General features: G+C 38.9%; 1 protein-coding gene across 1 annotated transcript in view; it reads left to right on the top strand.

Annotated features, from left to right (window-relative positions):
- Positions 1 to 23,076, top strand: part of DOCK3 (dedicator of cytokinesis 3) — a 924,676-nt gene that overhangs the window by 301,636 nt on the left and 599,964 nt on the right. The window contains exon 4 of the mRNA XM_053721106.1: positions 3,766 to 3,821. Coding sequence (XP_053577081.1) covers positions 3,766 to 3,821 — 56 coding nt within the window. The remainder of the gene's footprint in view (positions 1 to 3,765; positions 3,822 to 23,076) is intronic.

Below are 23,076 nucleotides of genomic sequence, written 5' to 3'. Positions count from 1 at the left end.
GAATACTTAGAGGCGGAAATTGTGACTATCCCTAAGCCAGGTAAAGACCCGAGCAGATGCGAAAGCTATAGGCCTATATCCTTGATAAATGTGGATATTAAATTATACTCGAAAATCCTGTCCAATAGGCTGAGCAAAGTACTCCCTTCTCTGGTTCACCTGGACCAGGTGGGGTTTGTGCGAGGTCGGCAGGGCTCGGACAACAGGCGCCGCCTACTGGGTATCTTCACTGAATCCAAATCTCTGGGGCTCCCACTAGTTGCCCTGTCACTAGATGCAGAAAAAGCATTTGACAGGGTGCGGTGGGAGTACATGGAGGAGGTTCTGAGGGCCTTTGGGTTTTCAGCCTACCTTGTCGGTGCCATTATGGCATTGTACTCTGGCCCTTCAGCCAGAGTTAGAGGAAAAGGGTTCTGCTCTGACTCCTTTGAGATTAGGAATGGGACCAGACAAGGGTGCCCATTGTCCCCCTTGCTCTTCGTACTCTCAATTGAGCCTCTGGCAACCATGATTAGACAAGCAAGCGAGGTGCAGGGACTGTTGATCCATGATACTATGCAGAAGCTTGCTTTATTTGCTGACGATCTCACTCTGTTCATTACAGAACCTGAGACCTCAATACCGGCGGTTTTTGAATGTCTACAGAAGTTCGGCGAGATGTCATACTATAGGCTCAACTATACAAAGACGGAGGCCTTGGCATTGAACCTCCCCTTGGCACAGCTTTCCTGGCTTAAAGAGACCTGCCCATTTGGTTGGTCTACAACCGAACTAAAACATTTAGGGGTTATCCTTTCCTCGGATCCGAAAACGGTAATACGGGCAAATTGTGATCCTCTTTTAAGAGAATTTGAAACTCTTACCACAAAGTGGGCTAAGTACGAGATCTCATGGATCGGGAGAATCCAGTCGGTTAAGATTTCACTTTTACCCAAGGTCACGTACCTCTTTCGGGGTATCCCACTTATAGTTCCAAACTATATTTTAAATAGCTTCCAATCAGTGATTAACAGATTTATCTGGCATGGTAAGCCCCCGAGGATTGCTATGCAGCAGCTGCAAAAACCTATTCTACATGGAGGGTTAGCGGCTCCCAGCGTCTGCAAGTATTATAAGGTGGCTATGCTCTCCCATGTGACAGCATGGGGGGTCCCGCCTGAAGATACCAGATGGGGACAACTTGAGCAGGCTGTGCTCCCCTCTGGTTTGTTACTTGAAGACCTTATATGGGTCCCCCAGCACACAGATGTGTCTGGGGTATAAAACATGTCTGGGACCTTTATTCACCAAGTGGCTTAGCAGTGCAAGCTCTAGATTTGTCAAACATAGATGTTCCCAAGAAGTTTCATTTTGAGTATTTCAGGCTCATCTCTTTGATGGTATCCTGGAAGTTCCAAAAAAGTAATCCTAGAGAAATGACCCAGTGGGAAAAGAGGTGGCTCACGGGCAGGCCTCTTCGAAAGTCCATGACAATTCATTACCAACTCCTATTAGACTCAGAAGGATTCGTAAAGACGTTCCATGTACTGGAGTGGGAAAGGGATATGAGGCGGGAGCATACAGAATTGGAATGGCAACAGGCCGTTCAGTATACCAGAGCAGCAATACACTGTTACATTGTACGAGTTATTTATAAAATTAGTCTTGCGCTTGCATAGAGTACCAGAGCGCTTACATAAAATGTTCCCACAGACTTCAGATAGATGCTGGAGGGTGTGTGGCCACAGGGGTTCTCATTTTCATATTTGGTGGAGCTGCAACAGAATACAGGGGATATAGGAACAGGTGGCAACATTGCTGGACCAATTGGGCTTACTGCATAGACTGACACCAGACACTGCCTTATTTCACTTAGGACTGGGGAAACTGACTCAACCAGAGAGAATGTTGTGTGTTATACTCCTGACCACGAAACTAGCAATTGCAATATGTTGGTTGGGAAACTCACAGGTCTCACTCACTATGGTCAGTGATATCATTGAGTATATTCGCTCAATGGAAGAATTCTCTCGGAGATCCATGGTTAAAGTAGGTCTACATGGACAAGTTTGGACACTCTGGGAAAAAGGGGGGAACCGGGCAGCTATTTAGGGTGTAACAATCATTACAAATGGGTGTCGTGGATAGCGCGGGATGTGCTTTCTGCCCCTATAGGAGAGTATAAGCCTTTGGTTTCTCCCCCCAGTCCCCCCCCCTCTTTACCTTCTTCTTCTTTTTTTTTTTTCTTTCTTCTTCTCTCATGCCCTGTCGCCTCGAAGAATTTAACTTTTCTCACCACCAAGCAATAGTATAAACTCACCTGGATTTGGTCAGTTCATATATAGGTTCCATAATACCTCGTACCAGTCACAGTTCGAGGAGGTAGTTCATTCCAGGTGATACTCAAGTAGACTATTAGTTGAATAATCTTGGTATGTGCCATTTTACTCAAGTATAAGGTTTGCTGAATATATTATGGACAGGAATAAGCCTGCATATATTAAGAACTAGACACTGAAAATAGGCTTGTAGTAGGAAGTTTTGGTATAATACGTGTTAACTGTCCGTTTGAAAATGCATTTATGTAAAATGAGGTATCATTCATGGCTAGGCACTATCCTTTTCGGATTGGACTTGAGTGGAATATACAGCTTTGAGGGCATGCTTGTTGTATTGGACACATATAATCTGATGTATGTCATATGGACATGTTGCCATGATATTTCTTGCGTAAACTTGTATCCATGTATGTTATATTACCTCAATAAAAAATATTTAAAAAAAAAATTAAAAAAAAGTTCTGCCTCTGGGCAAGGAACAAGAACAATGTTATTCTCTAACAAGCTATTAGTGCCTTAAACTTAACTTGTACACTCTGTTCAATAGAGAAGAGTATGGCTCCCTATATTACCTGTATACTTTGCACTTAATGGTTAGTGCTCCTTTCCTGGCTTATAAAAGGCCTGTTACTGTTATTAAACTATGTCCTTCTCGCTTCATTTTATCTATAACAGCGAGGTTCACAAGTAACCTCCTTGCACTGGCAGAAGGATTATGGGTAATATGTGATATTTTTATTACTATTTGTCTGATGGTTATATAATAAAATGTTGGTTGAGTAATATCTTTTTGTTATTTAAATGTGCCCTGGTAACATAGAGTTACACTCTGTACCAGTTTTTGTTCCCTGCTTGTATCTTTCTTTGAAAAAGCCAAAATTAATCTTAAAAAAAGATTAGAATAAGAAGATGCTGTAGCAAATCAGAGCACTTTCTTATCGCGCTTTTACTTCCCTTTAAAGGGACACGAAACCCAAAATTATTTTTTTCATGATTCAGATACAGCATGCAATTTTCAACAACTTTCTAATTTACTTCTATTATCAAATTGCATTTGTTCTCTTGGTATCTTTTGTTGAAACGCAAGGACCTATGCTTAGGAGCCTGCCCATTTCTGGAGCACTATATGGCAGCAGTTTTGCAAGAATGTTATACATTTACAAGAACACTAGATGGCAGCACTATTTCCTGCATCAACAAAGTATCCCATGGGAACGTAAAAAAATTGATAATAGAGGTAAATTGGAAACTTTTTTTAAAAATTGTATGTTCTGTCTGAATCACAAAAGAAAATATCCCTTTAATATTATTGATTTTTGTCATGTTAACCATCTTAATAAATTATTATGTATCCTTCCCATCTTAGACTATTCTGAGGTTTGGAAAAATTTACTATTATATAATTGCAAAGTTAATAATTAATGTCTCACATCTCTTTTCTTTTCAGGGGATTTTTCCAATCAACATTATCCACTTGAAAAAGGCCACAGTCAACAACAGGGGGTGAGTACATAGCCACAACATGTGAGCGTACCTGTCAACTGTCCCAATTTACCCATGAGCATTGTGACTTCCTTTCCCATCTTATAATTGTCCTGGGACTCTGTCCCATATGTAAAAGCTGCACTGAGGTGTGGACAGGGATAGGCACGTACCAAGGCTGTGGCGGATATTTTTCAAAGTACAGACCTTAGTGAAGGACACCAAGGTACATTTCAAATTAAAAACATCAAAAAATACTCTTTACAGAGAGGGTAGTGGATGCTTGGTGGAATAGCCATCCAGCAGAAGTGTTAGAGACAGTTAAGGAGTTTAAAAATGCATGGGATAGGCATACGGCTATGCTAGAGGTAAGGCCAGGAACTAATGAAAGTATTCAGAAAATTGGGCAGACCAGATGGGCCGAATGGTTAATCTGCCAACACATTCTAAGTTTCTATAAGTCAGGAGAGTGGCACTTTGCTGTCAAATGGGCTGCTTGTTGGTTGCCCCTGGTCTAGTTCCACAATTACAAATTAGTCATCTAATCAAACAAGTGTAAAATAACATTTATATAAAGACTGCTTGTCGTATACTAGTATAAAATGTTTTCAAAATTCTAAACTTTCTTTTTTTGTTGTATTGAGAGTCTGCAACTCATAACCAAACTCACCCACCTTGATGTTAATCGCATAATCATCATGGTTAATTACCTATTTGGTTAGGTAAGGTTTATCAGAGTAGGCGGCGGTCTTCTACACAGAGACACCAGCACCACACTGCCACACAGATCAAGGAATCGGGACGGGTCACGGCTCACGGGTGGTTGACACAGGCTGCACTGCAGGCAGCTTGCTTCTTTCCTCTCTCTCACTCACTTTCCCCCTACTTGGCGGCATCCAGTGGGTGCGGCCCCTACCCCGCAAAACGTGGTGCCGCCTGCGTCAAGGAGGAGTCAGGACCAGCATTCATCTGTCCTACTCCTCCCTCCCCTCCGTGTACGGACACCTTGCCTATCCCTGGGTGTGGACTAGTTTGCATATTAGCATATTTAAGTGTCTTGCACTTTACATTTGAACAGCAGCATTGTAAATTAATATATTTAATTTGGGGATTTGGCATTTGAGTCTAATTCACACATTATATTCAATTAATATGTAGCTGTGGGTTCGTAGGGGGCGCCTGAGGCAATCAGGTAATAGAAAATTAACTGTGTGGATGAATAAATTACTCACTTTAATCTGTATATATATAATAGTGCAATAATTTTATATGAGATACTTAATCAACTACTCAATTAATGTGTGAAAAAATGAATGAAAAAAATGAAAAAGATGAAAAAATGAAAAATTAAAAAATTAAGTGTGCACTAATCAGTGTAAATACTTCCCAAAAGTCTCATCTATATATGAAAAATAAGATATTTATAAAAAAAAAAAATTTCAAAAAAATAGCAAATTCATTAATATAAGTGATTGCAAATAACTGATGATATGAAAAATATGTGATTCAAATTAATAAAACATATGTGTGTGTTCATGTGAAGAAAAATAAATAAACAAATTATCGTGAATGATACAATAGTTAGTATATAGTAAGCCCAATCTGGGTCAGCACGGTTGGTGGTCCTATAAATAAAATAATTAATCCTAGCGGATCCAAATGAGACCTAAAAATATAATATAAAATGCTCAGTATATATCCAATGAATGTATTTTAAGAATTAAGACTACTTTCAAGATCTGAAAAAAGGCTTGCAAGAGCCGATACGCGTGGATACTACCTTATAGTCCAACCTAAATGAAGATTATTATATCTAAAAAAGACTAACGGCTAGATTTAGAGTTTTGTCGGTAAGGACCCGCGTAGCTAACGCCGGCTTTTTTCTGGCCGCACCATAAAAATAACTCTGGTATTGAGAGTCCACATAAAGGCTGCGTTAGGCTCCAAAAAAGGAGCGTAGAGCATTTTTAACGCAGCTTCAACTCTCGATACCAGAGTTGCTTACGCAAGCGGCCAGCCTCAAAAACGTGCTCGTGCACGATTCCCCCATAGAAAACAATGGGGCTGTTTGAGCTGAAAAAACGCCTAACACCTGCAAAAAAGCCGCTTTCAGCTCCTAACGCAGCCCCATTGTTTGCTATGCGTAAACACTTCCTACGTCTGCACCTAACACTCTAACATGTACCCCGAGTCTAAACACCCCTAACCTTACACTTATTAACCCCTATTCTGCCGCCCCCGCTATCGCTGACCCCTGCATATTATTATTAACCCCTAATCTACCGCTCCGGACACCGTCGCTACTTACATTATCCCTATGTACCCCTAATCTGCTGCCCTAACATCGCCGACCCCTATATTATATTTATTAACCCCTAATCTGCCCCCCACAACGTCGCCTCCACCTGCCTACACTTATTAACCCCTAATCTTCCGAGCGGACCTGAGCGCTACTATAATAAAGTTATTAACCCCTAATCCGCCTCACTAACCCTATAATAAATAGTATTAACCCCTAATCTGCCCTCCCTAACATCGCCGACACCTAACTTCAATTATTAACCCCTAATCTGCCGACCGGAGCTCACCGCTATTCTAATAAATGTATTAACCCCTAAAGCTAAGTCTAACCCTAACACTAACACCCCCCTAAGTTAAATATAATTTACATCTAACGAAATTAATTAACTCTTATTAAATAAATTATTCCTATTTAAAGCTAAATACTTACCTGTAAAATAAATCCTAATATAGCTACAATATAAATTATAATTACATTGTAGCTATTTTAGGATTAATATTTATTTTACAGGCAACTTTGTAATTATTTTAACCAGTTACAATAGCTATTAAATAGTTAAGAACTATTTAATAGTTACCTAGTTAAAATAATTACAAAATTACCTGTCAAATAAATCCTAACCTAAGTTACAATTAAACCTAACACTATACTATCATTAAATTAATTAAATAAAATACCTACAATTACCTACAATTAAACCTAACACTACACTATCAATACATTAATTAAATAAAAAATCTACAAATAACTACAATGAAATAAACTAACTAAAGTACAAAAAATAAAAAAGAACTAAGTTACAAAAAATAAAACAATATCTACAAACATAATAAAAATATTACAACAATTTTAAACTAATTACACCTACTCTAAGCCCCCTAATAAAACAACAAAGCCCCCCAAAATAAAAAATGCCCTACCCTATTCTAAATTACTAAAGTTAAAAGCTCTTTTACCTTACCAGCCCTGAACAGGGCCCTTTGCGGGGCATGCCCCAAGAAGTTCAGCTCTTTTGCCTGTAAAAAAACCATACAATACCCCCCCCCAACATTACAACCCACCACCCACATTCCCCTAATCTAACCCAAACCCCCCTTAAATAAACCTAACACTAAGCCCCTGAAGATCTTCCTACCTTGTCTTCACCATACCAGGTTCACCGATCGGTCCTAAAGAGCTCCTCCGATGTCCTGATCCAAGCCCAAGCGGGGGGCTGAAGATGTCCATGATCCGGTAGAAGTCTTCATCCAAGCGGGGCAGAAGAGGTCTTCCATCCGATTGAAGTCTTCATCCAGGCGGCATCTTCTATCGACATCCATCTGGAACGGAGCGGCAGCATCCTGAAGACGCTCCGTTCCAGATGGATGTCGATAGAAGATGCCGCCTGGATGAAGACTTCAATCGGATGGAAGACCTCTTCTGCCCCGCTTGGATGAAGATTTCAATCGGATGGAAGACCTCTTCTGCCCCGCTTGGATGAAGACTTCTACCGGATCATGGACATCTTCAGCCCCCCGCTTGGGCTTGGATCAGGACATCGGAGGAGCTCTTCAGGACCGATCGGTGAACCTGGTATGGTGAAGACAAGGTAGGAAGATCTTCAGGGGCTTAGTGTTAGGTTTATTTAAGGGGGGTTTGGGTTAGATTAGGGGTATGTGGGTGGTGGGTTGTAATGTTGGGGGGGTATTGTATGTTTTTTTTACAGGCAAAAGAGCTGAACTTCTTGGGGCATGCCCCGCAAAGGGCCCTGTTCAGGGCTGGTAAGGTAAAAGAGCTTTTAACTTTAGTAATTTAGAATAGGGTAGGGCATTTTTTATTTTGGGGGGCTTTGTTGTTTTATTAGGGGGCTTAGAGTAGGTGTAATTAGTTTAAAATTGTTGTAATATTTTTCTTATGTTTGTAGATATTTTTTTATTTTTTGTAACTTAGTTCTTTTTTATTTTTTGTACTTTAGTTAGTTTATTTCATTGTAGTTATTTGTAGGTTTTGTATTTAATTAATGTATTGATAGTGTAGTGTTAGGTTTAATTGTAGGTAATTGTAGGTATTGTATTTAATTAATTTATTGATAGTGTAGTGTTAGGTTTAATTGTAGGTAATTGTAGGTATTTTATTTAATTAATTTAATGATAGTATAGTGTTAGGTTTAATTGTAACTTAGGTTAGGATTTATTTGACAGGTAATTTTGTAATTATTTTAACTAGGTAACTATTAAATAGTTCTTAATTATTTAATAGCTATTGTACTTGGTTAAAATAATTACAAAGTTGCCTGTAAAATAAATATTAATCCTAAAATAGCTACAATGTAATTATAATTTATATTGTAGCTATATTAGGATTTATTTTACAGGTAAGTATTTAGCTTTAAATAGGAATAATTTATTTAATAAGAGTTAATTAATTTTGTTAGATGTAAATTATATTTAATTTAGTGGGGTGTTAGTGTTAGGGTTAGACTTAGCTTTAGGGGTTAATACATTTATTAGAATAGCGGTGAGCTCCGGTCGGCAGATTAGGGGTTAATGTTTGAAGTTAGGTGTCGGCGATGTTAGGGAGGGCAGATTAGGGGTTAATACTATTTATTATAGGGTTAGTGAGGCGGATTAGGGGTTAATAACTTTATTATAGTAGCGCTCAGGTCCGCTCGGCAGATTAGGGGTTAATAAGTGTAGGCAGGTGGAGGCGACGTTGTGGGGGGCAGATTAGGGGTTAATAAATATAATATAGGGGTCGGCGGTGTTAGGGGCAGCAGATTAGGGGTACATAAGGATAACGTAGGTGGCGGCGTTTTGCGGAGCGGCAGATTAGGGGTTAATAAGTGTAGGTAGCTGGCGGCGACATTGTGTGGGGCAGGTTAGGGGTTACTAAATATAATATAGGGGTCGGCGGTGTTAGGGGCAGCAGATTAGGGGTACATAAGGATAACGTAGTTGGCGGTCGGCAGATTAGGGGTTAAAAAAATGTAATCAAGTGTCGGCAATGTGGGGGGACCTCGGTTTAGGGGTACATAGGTAGTTTATGGGTGTTAGTGTACTTTAGAGTACAGTAGTTAAGAGCTTTATGAACCGGCGTTAGCCCAGAAAGCTCTTAACTACTGACTTTTTTCCTGCGGCTGGAGTTTTGTCGTTAGATTTCTAACGCTCACTTCAGCCACGACTCTAAATACCGGAGTTAGAAAAATCCCATTGAAAAGATAGGATACGCAATTTACGTAAGGGGATCTGCGGTATGGAAAAGTCGCGGCTGAAAAGTGAGCGTTAGACCCTTTTTTGAGTGACTCCAAATACCGGAGGTAGCCTAAAACCAGCGTTAGGAGCCTCTAACGCTGGTTTTCACGGTTAACGCCAAACTCCAAATCTAGGCCTAAGTCAGCTCCCAGGACTGTTATCACCATAACACCTGCCGTAATATACAGCATTTGCGGAGGGACTTTGGTGTATGAACGAGAGGAGTGATAAATAATCTGTCAAAGTCTTATTCAAGAAGTGCGCGCACCTACGGAGATTTTGGACGTCGCTGATTGGTCACTGGGACCCATGTGATCTAAAACATCCAGTTTGGAAACAAAGTAACGGCTGAAAGACGCCGCAGTGAGAGAGGACGGAAAAATAAAACTACTTCCGAAAGAAACATTCTAAGGTGAAGTGAACATAATTTCCTTAACAACGGCTAAATCATAACATTAAAGCTCACCGACTTAATTGTTTCAACTCACTGAGAAAGCAACTATTGTCCTCACAATTGAGCTCATTGGGGCAATAGACTCAGAAATAGTCTCACACATCAAGGTCTGTGCTTTTTTTTCAAAAAACGTCAACATTCCAGATTGTTGAACTTTTGGTCAGAGACTGATCTAATAGACGCAACACAGATAATATCCATTGCTAACTTTTTAGAGTGCTTATTATTTTTTATATATTATTTTTTATATATTTTCTTTCTGTATGAGTGATCATTGAATGAATTGTTTTAGAATAAATTGTTATTAACTAATGTTTAGTACTTTATAATTGTAGACACCGGTGTCTTCATTCTTTTTAAAGATGTCTTTTTAAGATGTGTTTTTTCTAATAATATAATTAAATTTCTTCACCTGCATTTTTGAAGTAGTCTTAATTCTTAAAATACATTCATTGGATATATACTGAGCATTTGCCCCCGATTTATATTATATTTTTAGCTCTCATTTGGATCCGCTAAGATTAATTATTTTATTTATAGGACCACCAACCGTCATATATAGATATATAGATATATAGAGACTTTTGGGAAGTATTTACACTGATTAGTGCACACTTAATTTTTAAAATTTTAAATTTTTCATTTTTTCATCTTTTTCATTTTTTTCATTCATTTTTTCACACATTAATTGAGTAGTTGATTAAGTATCTCATATAAAATTATTGCACTATTATATATATACAGATTGAAGTGAGTAATTTATTCATCCACACAGTTAATTTTCTATTACCTGATTGCCTCAGGCGCCCCCTACGAACCCACATCTACATATTGTAAACTGTGGAATTATTAGTGAGAGATTCCACCAGTAAGGGAGGCTTTTAATCTGGTATAAGGTTGATATAGTTCAACAAAATTCCTTTATCTATATTCAATTAATACTCTTTTTTATATTTTGTACGTATTGTGTGAAATTTATATTAGGTGGTTTAGATGTCACTGAGTGGGCAGAGCTATTAAGATCACTGGTGGGCATTATCCATACTTCTATAATATTTGATGGCTGTGCTCCAAAGAGTCTCTGGACATTTTGGTTTGACTGTTGGAAACTATATGGGAAACAGATATCTTACAAAAAAATCATAACCATAAGCTGTAGGATTCAGTTCCTGAGCACTAGGAGGAGGCAAAAAAATCCCAACATACCAATAGCTTCCCCCCTCTCTTTTCCCTGTATACCAGAGTCCAAGAAATCGTAGTTAGCATGAAGGTATGCCCCCCCATACTGATTTAGTTTTGGTAATGGGCAGATTGAGCCTTTTTCAGAAGCCATGGTTGCAGTTGTAGTCTGTTCAGGACCCTTGGGTATTAAACATAGTGTCTCAGTGTTTCAGAATAGGCTTATGATCAAGGCCTCCTGAAGGGATGTTTCTACTTTCTAATGTACCAAAAGATCCCAAAAAGCCAAATGCTTTTTTCTAGTGTGTTCTCGAACTGGAACATATGGGTGTAATTGTTCCTGAACTAGAACATGGAGACAGTCTGCTTCATTTTGCATTTGGTCCAATTCATGACAACTGTAGATTTGAAAGACGCGTACCTTCATATTCCAATCCACAAGGACCTTACCTGGATGATATTTCTGTTCAGGCTTCTTCACTAATTCCAGTGGAATCTTACATTATCAGTCTTTGATGTTTTATGTTTTTTCTTCTGGATCATGGTTGGAAAATCAATGTCCCAAAGAGTTCTTTATTTCTTCAGACCATGGTCTCCTTTTTGGGTGTGCTCATAGATTCAGTGTCCATGCATCTCTCTCTTAGGGTTTCATATTCAAAACCTCGCCGCTCAGGTGAAATATTCTAAGGAGTCTTATCGGTACAGCGAGGCCCTTATAAAAAAAATTAGAAACACAAATTTTATCTTGAGAAATGTTTATGTTGCTATGTAGTGTTCTTTATTTGAAACAGAGACTCCTACATTACAATACAAGGTCTAAAAAAAATCACAAAGATTTTGTGAGATTACTCTCCATGGCGGAGAGGCCTTTATGGAGAAACACAGAGTAAAGTTACAAACAGCTTGTGCAAAAGTACAGACATAATATATGGAGGTAGTATTCATGATGGCTGCTGGCATTAGATGCCATTCCATTTGCAAGGTTTCCCTTATGCCCTCTTCTACTAAGTATGCTCAAACAATGGAGCAGTGATTACACTCATCTTTCTCAAATGCTTCTCCTAGATTTCAAAACCAGACAATTATTTTCTAAGTGTATATCCCAACCATCTATTCTAAGTGGGGTGTCCTTTCTTGGTCTTTTTCGGCAGTCATTGCAACAGACACTTGTTTATCCGGATGGGGCACTGTCTGTGAGTCTTGAAGAGCACAGGGAATTTGGTCTCCTCGGGACACGAGTTAACCTATTAAGATTCTGGATTTCTCAGAGCTCTCCAGAGTTGGCCCCTTCTCAAGAGAGAACCTTATCTTCGGTTTCAATCAGACGTCACTGCAGTGTTGCATATCAACCATCAAGGAGGAACTCGCAGTCCTCTTTTCGAGGAAGGATGTGTCTCACATTTTGTCTTGGGTGGAATGCAATCAGTGCACCATTTCTGCTATTCATATTCCCGGGGTAAACAAATGGGAAGCCAATTTTCTGAGTTGTCAGCCTTTCCATTCTGGAGAATGGTCTCATCAGGAGGTGTTCGATCAGCTTGTCTTATGTTGGGGCTTCCACAGATAGATTTAATGGCCTCTTGTTTGACTCACAAGCTACCCAGATATTGTGCCCGGTCCAGGGATCCTCAGGCGGAGTTCATTGCTGCTATTGTGGTCCAATGGTAATTTTGTCTACTTTACATCTTCCCTCCTTTTGTTCTTTTATCCAGAGTAATACCTCAGATCAAACAGGAGAGGACATTAGTCATCCTGATTGCTCTAACATGGCCTAGCAGAGCCTAGTATGCAGAACTGGTTCAAATATCCACCTTGGAGTGTTTTTCTGTGTCACAGTCTTCATAAGTCCCTTTTTTCCGCCACAATCTAAAAATTCTAAACTTGGAAATTGAACGCTTGATTCTAAGACAAAGAGGTTTTTCTGATTCAGTAATAAACACTCTTATTCAAACATGTGAACTTTTAACTAGAAAGATCTATCACAATGTTTTGAGTCTTTTTCTTTCTTTTTGTTATAGTATGGGTTTTCGTTGGCATTCTTTCAGAATTCTCAGGATCCTTCAGTTTCTTCAGGACAGGTTGGATAAGGGCCTATCGGCTAATTCTTTGAAAGGTCTTATTTTGGCTCTTTCCATTCTGTACCATAGGAAGATCTCCAGATATCTAGGCTTTTATTCAGGCTCTAGCCAGGAGAAGACCGGTAGTTACACCAGTATCTCTCCCTTTTAATCTGAATTTGGTTCTAAGAGTGTATGTTTCTTATTAGAATCTATGCATGGTCTAGATATTCAGCTTCTTTCATGGAAGGTTTTGTTTCTTTTAGCAATATTATCCACCAAAAGAGTTTCTGAAATAATCCACACTTTCTTGTGAAGTTCCATAACTTATTTTCCATCAAAAGAAGGCAGTGCTCCACACTCAGTATTCATTTTTACCTAAGGTAGTTTCTCCAGGAAAGAATCTTACAAAACATAACTTGGATGTAGTCAGATCTTTAAAACTCTATTTACAAGCCACTTAAGACTTTAGGCAATCTTCTTTTTTGTTTGTTGATTTCTCAGGTTCCTGTAAGGTTCAGTAAGCAACAGCTGTAACGTTAGCTTCTTGGCTAAATGTTAATTCGTAGAGCTTACATGGAGCAAGATTTATCAAGCAACTTCTCGCCTAAAAATGTGCACACAATCTCATCCTCATATTTATCAACCTTAAATGCGCCTAAAATTTTTGTATATTGACAGTTAATTCATACCTGGTGCATCACTTTCGACTAGGTGAATCAGTACACCCAAAAAAAGGGTTAAAATAGATCTCTTTAGTCTCATTTTCAGTAGTTCGACTGGTATATTCGACTGGTAACATATTTATTATTTTTGGCGCCCAATGTGTTCTTTATATTGTCCATCTGTGCGCAAGAATATTCTCCATAGATACGGTGAAGAACAGCAGTTGAAATAATTTATCTATGAGCTTGTGTTGTGTGCACATCATGGAATACCTTCTGAGTTTGGCTGGTATTTCTATTTCTTGGCCTTGGCCATATAAGGCATATAAGGATTGATATACTATTAGCATTATTAACTTATATGACCTATGTATTATATATATGATCTATGTGTAGCAGATTGTTCATATAAGGGAAAACCACTTTATAAGCCCAATATTTTAGTGAATAAATAATTGTATCTACCCTCACCCAACTCTGCAGAAATCAAGTGGTTTAGTCTAAGTTTCTTGCTTCCAGCTCACTTCCTTACAACCGGCTCACTTTAGGGAGTCGCCAGTCCACTTATGAAATGAAAAAGGGTGCATTTTTATATAATAAATAAGGCGCAAATAAATAATACTAATTAGATTGGAGAAATGTATTTTTGCTTTGCCTGAGCTCGCCTGTGGAAAGGTGCACTTTTTTTTTATAAATTTGAGCGCACATGTGCACTTCGACATAGGTGAGCTCAGTCAAACGTAAAGGAGAATGACAAGGCGCATTCTATAACACTTTGATAAATTGAGCTCTTGGAGGCAGAAAATTCTCCATCTGAAAGCATTAAGGCTCATTCTACAAAATCAGTTTCTACTTCTTAGGAATTCAAGAATGAGGCTTTTGAAGCACACATTTACCAGGCACCTTATGAAAGAACGCAACACAAAGAGAAGCGGAGCACTGGGGTAAAATCCAACTGTTTATTGAGCCAAACCAACAAGGGTAAAAACAAACACCTAGATGACAAGTTTTGCGTTCGTGTTTTAACGCTGAAAAAATTGTAATTTCAGCGTTAAAACAGCACTGCAGCCATTACAAGTCTTGACGGTATAGCTGTACCGCAAGCCTTTTAGCCTGTAACACAACGTCAGTCCCGCACTCGTAAAAATTAATTTTTTTCATGGGAATTCTATAGCGCTGCCATTACGAGTTTTGTGGTGAAGCTAAAAAGCTTGCGTTACAGCCTATAACGACAAGTTCCATACCGCCATCTGAGAGCAGTAGTTATGAGTTTTACGCTACAAAACGGTTACATAAAACAAATAACTAAAGTGCACTAAACACCCTTAAACTACCTATTAACCCCTAAACTGAGGCCCTCCCGCATCGCAAATACTATATTAAATTTATTAACCCCTATTCTCCTGCTCCCGACATTGCCACCACTATTAAAAATTATTAACCCCTATTCCGCCGCCCCCCGACATCGACGCCACTATGCTAAAGTTATTAACCCCGAAACCGCCGCCCTCCCGCATCGCAAACACTATTTAAATATTATTAACCCCTAATCTGCCGTCCGCGCACATCGCCCCCACTATACTAAAGTTATTAAGCCCTACACCGCCGCCACTATAATAAATCTATTAACCTCTAAACCGCAAGCCCCCCACAACGAAATATACTAAATTAAACTATTAACCCCTAAACTGAATGCCCCCCACATCGCAACAAACTAATTTAAACTAGTAACCCCGAAACCTAATCCTAAACCTAACCCTAACCCCAACTTTAACATAATTTAAATAGAGCTAAATTAAACTTACAATTATTGACTAAATAATGCCTATTTAAAACTAAATACATACTTACCTGTGAAATAAAACCTAAGCTAGCTACAATATAACTAATAGTTATATTGTAGCTAGCTTATGTTTTATTTTTATTTCACAGGTAACTTTGTATTTATTTTAACTAGGTAGACTAGTTAGTAAATAGTTATTAACTATTTACTAACTACCTAGTTAAAATAAATACAAACTTACCTGTCAAATAAAACCTAAGCTGCCTTACACTAAAACCTCAGTCCAGTATAGGGGGTATTGTATGTCTAAGGGTGTATAACCTGAAACGTTACTGCTATTTTTGTACCTTTGAATCCTTCCCTAAATAAAGAAAAGATTTGGAAGCTTATGCTGTGGACACCTTTGATTATTGGTTACACTAAAACCTAACATTACAAAAATAAAAAACCTACCATTACAAAACATAAAAAACACTAGAATTACAAAAAATAAAAAAACCTACCATTACAAAAAATAACAAATTAAATTATACAAAATAATAAAAATTATTCCTATTCTAATACCCTTTAAAAAAAAATAAAAAAACCACCCCAAAATAAAAAAGCCAAATCTAAAATAATCTACCAAAGGCCCTTAAAATGGTATTTTTTTGTGGGCCCTTAAAAGGGCCTTTTGTAGGGCATTGCCCTAAAGTTAACAGCTCTTTTGCAACAAAACAAACACCCCCTAACAGTATACAAACCCCACCCCCAAAACCCACAAAATAAAAATAAAGGGCATTTGTATGGGCATTGCCCTTAAAAGGGCAGTTAGCTCTTTTTCCTGCCCTTAAAAGGGCATTCAGCTCTTTTGTGAAATGCCCAAGCCCTAATCTAAAAATAAAAACCCACCCCAAAAACGAAAAAAATACATTACACAAAATAACAAACAATTTATCAAAAATAATACAAATTATTCCTATTCTAATACCCATTAAAAAAAAAAAACACCCCAAAATAAAAAACCTAATCTAAAATAAACTACCAATAGCCCTTAAAAGGGCCTTTTGTAGAGCATTGTCCTAAGTTAAACAGCTCTTTTACCTGAAAAAAAATAGGAAGACCCACTAACATTACAAACCCCTACCCCCCCAAACCCACAAATAAAAAAAAAACTATCTAAAAAAACCAAAGCTAACCATTGCCCTGAAAAGGGCATTTGTATGGGCATTGCCCTTAAAGGGGCATTTAGCTCTTTTGCTTTGCCCTAAAAAGGAAGATCACTAACCCCCGAAGATCCACTTACAGTTTTTGAAGTCCTGATTGAACGATCTTCATCTAGGCACCAAAGTCCTCATCCAGGAGGCGAGAAGTCTTCATCCAGATGGCCTCTTCTATTTCCATCCAGGCGGCAAAGTCCTCATCCAGGCGGCTAGCAGTCTTCATCCAGGCGGCCTCTTCTATCTTCATCCAGGCGGCACGGAGCGGGTCCATCCTGAAGTCATCCGGCGCGGAGCATCCTTTTCATACGGTCGCCGCCGTACACTGAATCTTCAATGCAAGGTAAGTGATTCAAGATGGCGTCCCTTGCATTCCTATTGCCTGATTTGATTTTGGAAATTCAAATCAGCCAATAGGATGAGAGCTACTGAAATCCTATTGGCTGACTTGAATTTCCAAAATCAAATCAGCCAATAGGAATGCAAGGGACGCCATCTTGAATCACGTACCTTGCATTGAAGATTTAGTGTACAGCGGTGACCGTATGAAGAGAATGCTCTGCGCCGGATGTCTTCAGGATGGACCTGCTTCCGCGCCACCGGGATGAAGATAGAAGATACCGCCTGGATGAAGATTGAAGAGGCCGCCTGGATGAAGACTTCTTGCCCCGCCTGGATGAAGATTAGGGTTTGGACTTTTGTAAAAGAGCTAAATGCCCTTTACAGTGAAAAGCAAAATAGCTAAATGCCCTTTTAAGGTGCAATGCCCATACAAATGCCCTTTTCAGAGCAATGGTTATCTAAGGTTTTTTTTAGATATTTTTTTTTTTATTTTGTTGATTGGGGGGGGGGGGGGTTTGTAATGTTACTGGGTCTTTGTATTATTTTTTTTTCAGGTAAAAGAGCTGTTTAACTTTTAAGGGCTATTGGTCTATTCTAGATTAGGTTTTTTATTTTGGGGTGTTTTTTTTAAAATGGGTATTATAATAGGATTTTTTTTTTTTTTGATAATTTTTTATTTTGTGTTATGTATTTTTTTTTGTTTTGGGGTGGGTTTTTATTTTTAGATTAGGACTTGGGCATTTCACAAAAGAACTGAATGCCTTTTTAAGGGCAATGCCTATACAAATGCCCTTTTCAGGGCAATGGGTAGATTAGGTTTTACTTTACTTTTATTTTGTGGGTTTGAGAGGTGGGGGTTTGTATACTGTTAGGGGTGTTTGTTTTGTAGCAAAAGAGCTGTTAACTTTAGGGAAATGCCCTTACAAACGGCCCTTTTAAGGGCCCACAAAAGGAGGTCCCTTGGTAGTTTATTCTAGATTAGGCTTTTTTATTTTGGGGTGTTTTTTTTAAAGGGTATTAGAATAGGAATAATGTTTATTATTTTGTATAATTTCATTTGTTATATTTTGTAATGGTAGATTTTTTTATTTTTAGTAATTTTAGTGTTTGTTATTTTTTGTAATGGAAGATTTTTATTTTTGTAATGTTAGGTTTTAGTGTAAGGCAGCTTAGGTTTTATTTCACAGGTAAGTTTGTATTTATTTTAACTAGGTAGTTAGTAAATAATAAATAACTATTTACAATCTAGTGTACCTAGTTAAAATAAATACAAACTTACCTGTGAAATAAAACCTAAGCTAGCTACAATATAACTATTAGTTATATTGTAGCTAGCTTAGGTTTTATTTCACAGGTAAGTATGTATTAAGTTTTAAATAGGAATTATGTAGTTAATAGTTGTAAGTTTAATTTAGCTCTATTTTAATTATGTTAAAGTTAGGGGGTGTTAGGTTTAGGGTTAGGTTAGGGTTAGGTTTAGGTTAATATAGTTTAATTTAGGTTGTTGCGATGTGGGAGGCTGGCGGTTCAGGGGTCAATAGGTTTATTTAGTGGTAGTGATGTGGGAGGCCAGAGGTTTAGGGGTTAATAACTTTATTTAGTTGCAGCAATGTCGGGGTGGGACGGAATAGGGGTTTATAGCTTTACTATAGTGGCGGCGATGTTGGGGGTGGCAGATTAGGGGTTAATAGCTTTATTTAGGTGGCGGCGATATCGGGAGCGGAAGATTAGGGGTTAATAACATTATGTAGGTGGCGGCGATGTTGGGGGCGGCAGATTAGGGGTGTTTAGACGTGGGATTTATGTTATAGCTTTATTTTTTCTCCATAGGCATAAATGGGGCTGCGTTACGGAGCTTTTCATTCCGTGATTGCAGGTGTTAGGCTTTTTTCTGACCCACTCTACCCATTGATGTCTATAGGGAAAGTGTGCACGAGAATGTCAAAACAGCGCTTGTATTTTGTGCGGTATGGAGCTTAAAACCACCATATCACACGCACAAGCCAGCTTTTTTAAAACTTGTAAGAGGGTTAAATAACGCAACTTTTGTTGCGTTCCTTAATTTCCCTATAGCGTGCATAATTCGTAATCTATCTGAAAGTGAAGGACAGGAAACAGAGTCTTACGCGTTTCGGCATCCTCCTGTCTTACTCTTACACCGATAATGAAAGAAAACATATTCTATGCTTACCTCATAAATTCATTTCTTTCATGGTGGTGAGAGTTTAGGAGACCCCACCCAATTTCCCCTATTTAGTGTACGCCCATCATGGTGGATTTGATTTAAATAATTAGTCAGTAAGGACCTGATCACATATGCGGCGTTGCTCGCAAAAGCCGGTGTCTGCAATTATTAAGCGAATCTAGCAATCACATATACAGCGCCACATATATTTTACCCGTCACCCGCTATTTTTCCTCCCATAAACAAACATAAAATAAATTATAGGAGCATCCATTATTTACCATGGAAGAGAAATATTCCTTTTAACCAGTTTTGTCGAGTTGAAGGCATTATTATGTGCAATATAATAAATAAACATTGGCCCATTTTGACTTATGATCATGTTTTCAAAAATGTTTTAGGGAAAACTTTTACCAGAGCACCTACGCTCAAAAAAATAAATTAGCACCCAGCAAAGTGGTAATTAGAAAATTGAATAATAGTAATTTTTCCGTTTCTTACCCCATCAAGTCTGATAGTATTTCCACTATGAATCTAGATAAAAAGGGTTTCTACAAGTGTGGTAGAAAGTTATGTGGTTTTTGCCCTTATGTGGTCAGTGGGGTAGACAAATTGAGATCCCACAATACGGGTGAATGTTTTAACATTGGTTTCCGAATAAATTGTGATACACAATTTGTGATCTATTTGCTTGACTGCATTTGTAGCCAACAGTATGTTGGGCGCACCTGCAGACCGATAAAGAAAATGTGGGGCAAGTATCGCAGGAATATTGAAAAAAGACTGATCAAACATAGCGTACCAAGACATGTACAGACTTCCCATTAGCACTAGGGTTATCTATCGTCAATAACTCTTTATTTCTCTATATCGATACCAGGTTACATTTCATAGGCCGCTTTAGATACACATTCACATACATGGTATTTTCTGCATCATTCTGTATATTTGATACATTTTTTTCAAGGGTATCCTCATGTATCTAAATTGTAATCTTATGTATCATTTCTGTTATTTTGTCCACTATGACATATGCTATATAGGATCCACATTTGAGCTTTGTTTTCGTTTAATATTTGTTTCTCCAACATAGGTGTGTCCGGTCCACGGCGTCATCCTTACTTGTGGGATATTCTCTTCCCCAACAGGAAATGGCAAAGAGCCCAGCAAAGCTGGTCACATGATCCCTCCTAGGCTCCGCCTACCCCAGTCATTCTCTTTGCCGTTGTACAGGCAACATCTCCACGGAGATGGCTTCGAGTTTTTTAGTGTTTAACTGTAGTTTTTCATTATTCAATCAAGAGTTTGTTATTTTCAAATAGTGCTGGTACGTACTATTTACTCAGAAACAGAAAAGAGATGAAGAATTCTGTTTGTATGAGGAAAATGATTTTAGCAACCGTAACTAAAATCCATGGCTGTTCCACACAGGACTGTTGAGAGCAATTAACTTCAGTTGGGGGAACAGTTTGCAGTCCCTTGCTGCTTGAGGTATGACACATTCTAACAAGACGATGTAATGCTGGAAGCTGTCATTTTCCCTATGGGATCCGGTAAGCCATGTTTATTACGATTGTAAATAAGGGCTTCACAAGGGCTTATTTAAACTGTAGACTTTTTCTGGGCTAAATCGATTGATTATTAACACATATTTAGCCTTGAGGAATCATTTTATCTGGGTATTTTGATATAATAATATCGGCAGGCACTGTTTTAGACACCTTATTCTTTAGGGGCTTTCCCAAAGCATAGGCAGAGTCTCATTTTCGCGCCGGTGTTGCGCACTTGTTTTTGAGAGGCATGGCATGCAGTCGCATGTGAGAGGAGCTCTGATACTTATAAAAGACTTCTGAAGGCGTCATTTGGTATCGTATTCCCCTTTGGGTTTGGTTGGGTCTCAGCAAAGCAGATACCAGGGACTGTAAAGGGGTTTAAAGCTTAAAACGGCTCCGGTTCCGTTATTTTAAGGGTTAAAGCTTCCAAAATTGGTGTGCAATATTTTCAAGGCTTTAAGACGCTGTGGTGAAAATTTGGTGAATTTTGAACAATTCCTTCATGTTTTTTCGCAATTGCAGTAATAAAGTGTGTTCAGTTTAAAATTTAAAGTGACAGTAACGGTTTTATTTTAAAACGTTTTTTGTACTTTCTGATCAAGTTTATGCCTGTTTAACATGTCTGAACTACCAGATAGACTGTGTTCTGAATGTGGGGAAGCCAGAATTCCTATTCATTTAAATAAATGTGATTTATGTGATAATGACAATGATGCCCAAGATGATTCCTCAAGTGAGGGGAGTAAGCATGGTACTGCATCATTCCCTCCTTCGTCTACACGAGTCTTGCCCACTCAGGAGGCCCCTAGTACATCTAGCGCGCCAATACTCCTTACTATGCAACAATTAACGGCTGTAATGGATAATTCTGTCAAAAACATTTTAGCCAAAATGAACCCTTGTCAGCGTAAGCGTGGCTGCTCTGTTTTAGTTACTGAAGAGCATGACGACGCTGATATTAATATCTCTGAAGGGCCCCTAACCCAATCTGAGGGGGCCAGGGAGGTTTTGTCTGAGGGAGAAATTACTGATTTAGGGAACATTTCTCAGCAGGCTGAATCTGATGTGATTACATTTAAATTTAAATTGGAACATCTCCGCATTTTGCTTAAGGAGGTATTATCCACTCTGGATGATTGTGAAAATTTAGTCATCCCAGAGAAACTATGTAAAATGGACAAGTTCCTAGAGGTGCCGGGGCTCCCAGAAGCTTTTCCTATACCCAAGCGGGTGGCGGACATTGTTAATAAAGAATGGGAAAGGCCCGGTATTCCTTTCGTCCCTCCCCCCATATTTAAAAAATTGTTTCCTATGGTCGACCCCAGAAAGGACTTATGGCAGTCAGTCCCCAAGGTCGAGGGAGCGGTTTCTACTTTAAACAAACGCACCACTATTCCCATAGAGGATAGTTGTGCTTTCAAAGATCCTATGGATAAAAAATTAGAAGGTTTGCTTAAAAAGATGTTTGTTCAGCAGGGTTACCTTCTACAACCCATTTCATGCATTGTCCCTGTCACTACTGCCGCATATTTCTGGTTTGATGAACTGCTTAAGGTGCTCGATAGTGACTCTCCTCCTTATGAGGAGATTATGGACAGAATCAATGCTCTCAAATTGGCTAATTCTTTCACTCTAGACGCCTCTTTGCAATTGGCTAAGTTAGCGGCTAAGAACTCTGGGTTTGCTATTGTGGCGCGCAGAGCGCTTTGGTTGAAATCTTGGTCGGCTGATGCGTCTTCCAAGAACAAGCTACTAAACATTCCTTTCAAGGGGAAAACGTTGTTTGGTCCTGACTTGAAGGAGATTATCTCTGATATCACTGGGGGTAAGGGCCACGCCCTTCCTCAGGATCGGCCTTTCAAGGCAAAAAATAGACCTAATTTTCGTCCCTTTCGTAAAAACGGACCAGCCCAAGGTGCTACGTCCTCTAAGCAAGAGGGTAATACTTCTCAGGCCAAGCCAGCTTGGAGACCAATGCAAGGCTGGAACAAGGGAAAGCAGGCCAAGAAACCTGCCACTGCTACCAAGACAGCATGAAATATTGGCCCCCGATCCGGGACCGGATCTGGTGGGGGGCAGACTCTCTCTCTTCGCTCAGGCTTGGGCAAGAGATGTTCTGGATCCTTGGGCGCTAGAAATAGTCTCCCAGGGTTATCTTCTGGAATTCAAGGGACTTCCCCCAAGGGGGAGGTTCCACAGGTCGCAGTTGTCTTCAGACCACATAAAAAGACAGGCGTTCTTACATTGTGTAGAAGACCTGTTAAAAATGGGAGTGATTCATCCTGTTCCATTAAGAGAACAAGGGATGGGGTTCTACTCCAATCTGT

This window comes from Bombina bombina, chromosome 7 (genome assembly GCF_027579735.1).
Source record: "Bombina bombina isolate aBomBom1 chromosome 7, aBomBom1.pri, whole genome shotgun sequence".
Lineage (NCBI taxonomy): Eukaryota > Metazoa > Chordata > Amphibia > Anura > Bombinatoridae > Bombina > Bombina bombina.
Note: the sequence above shows the minus strand (reverse complement) of the source record. Positions and strands in the feature narration are given on the sequence as shown.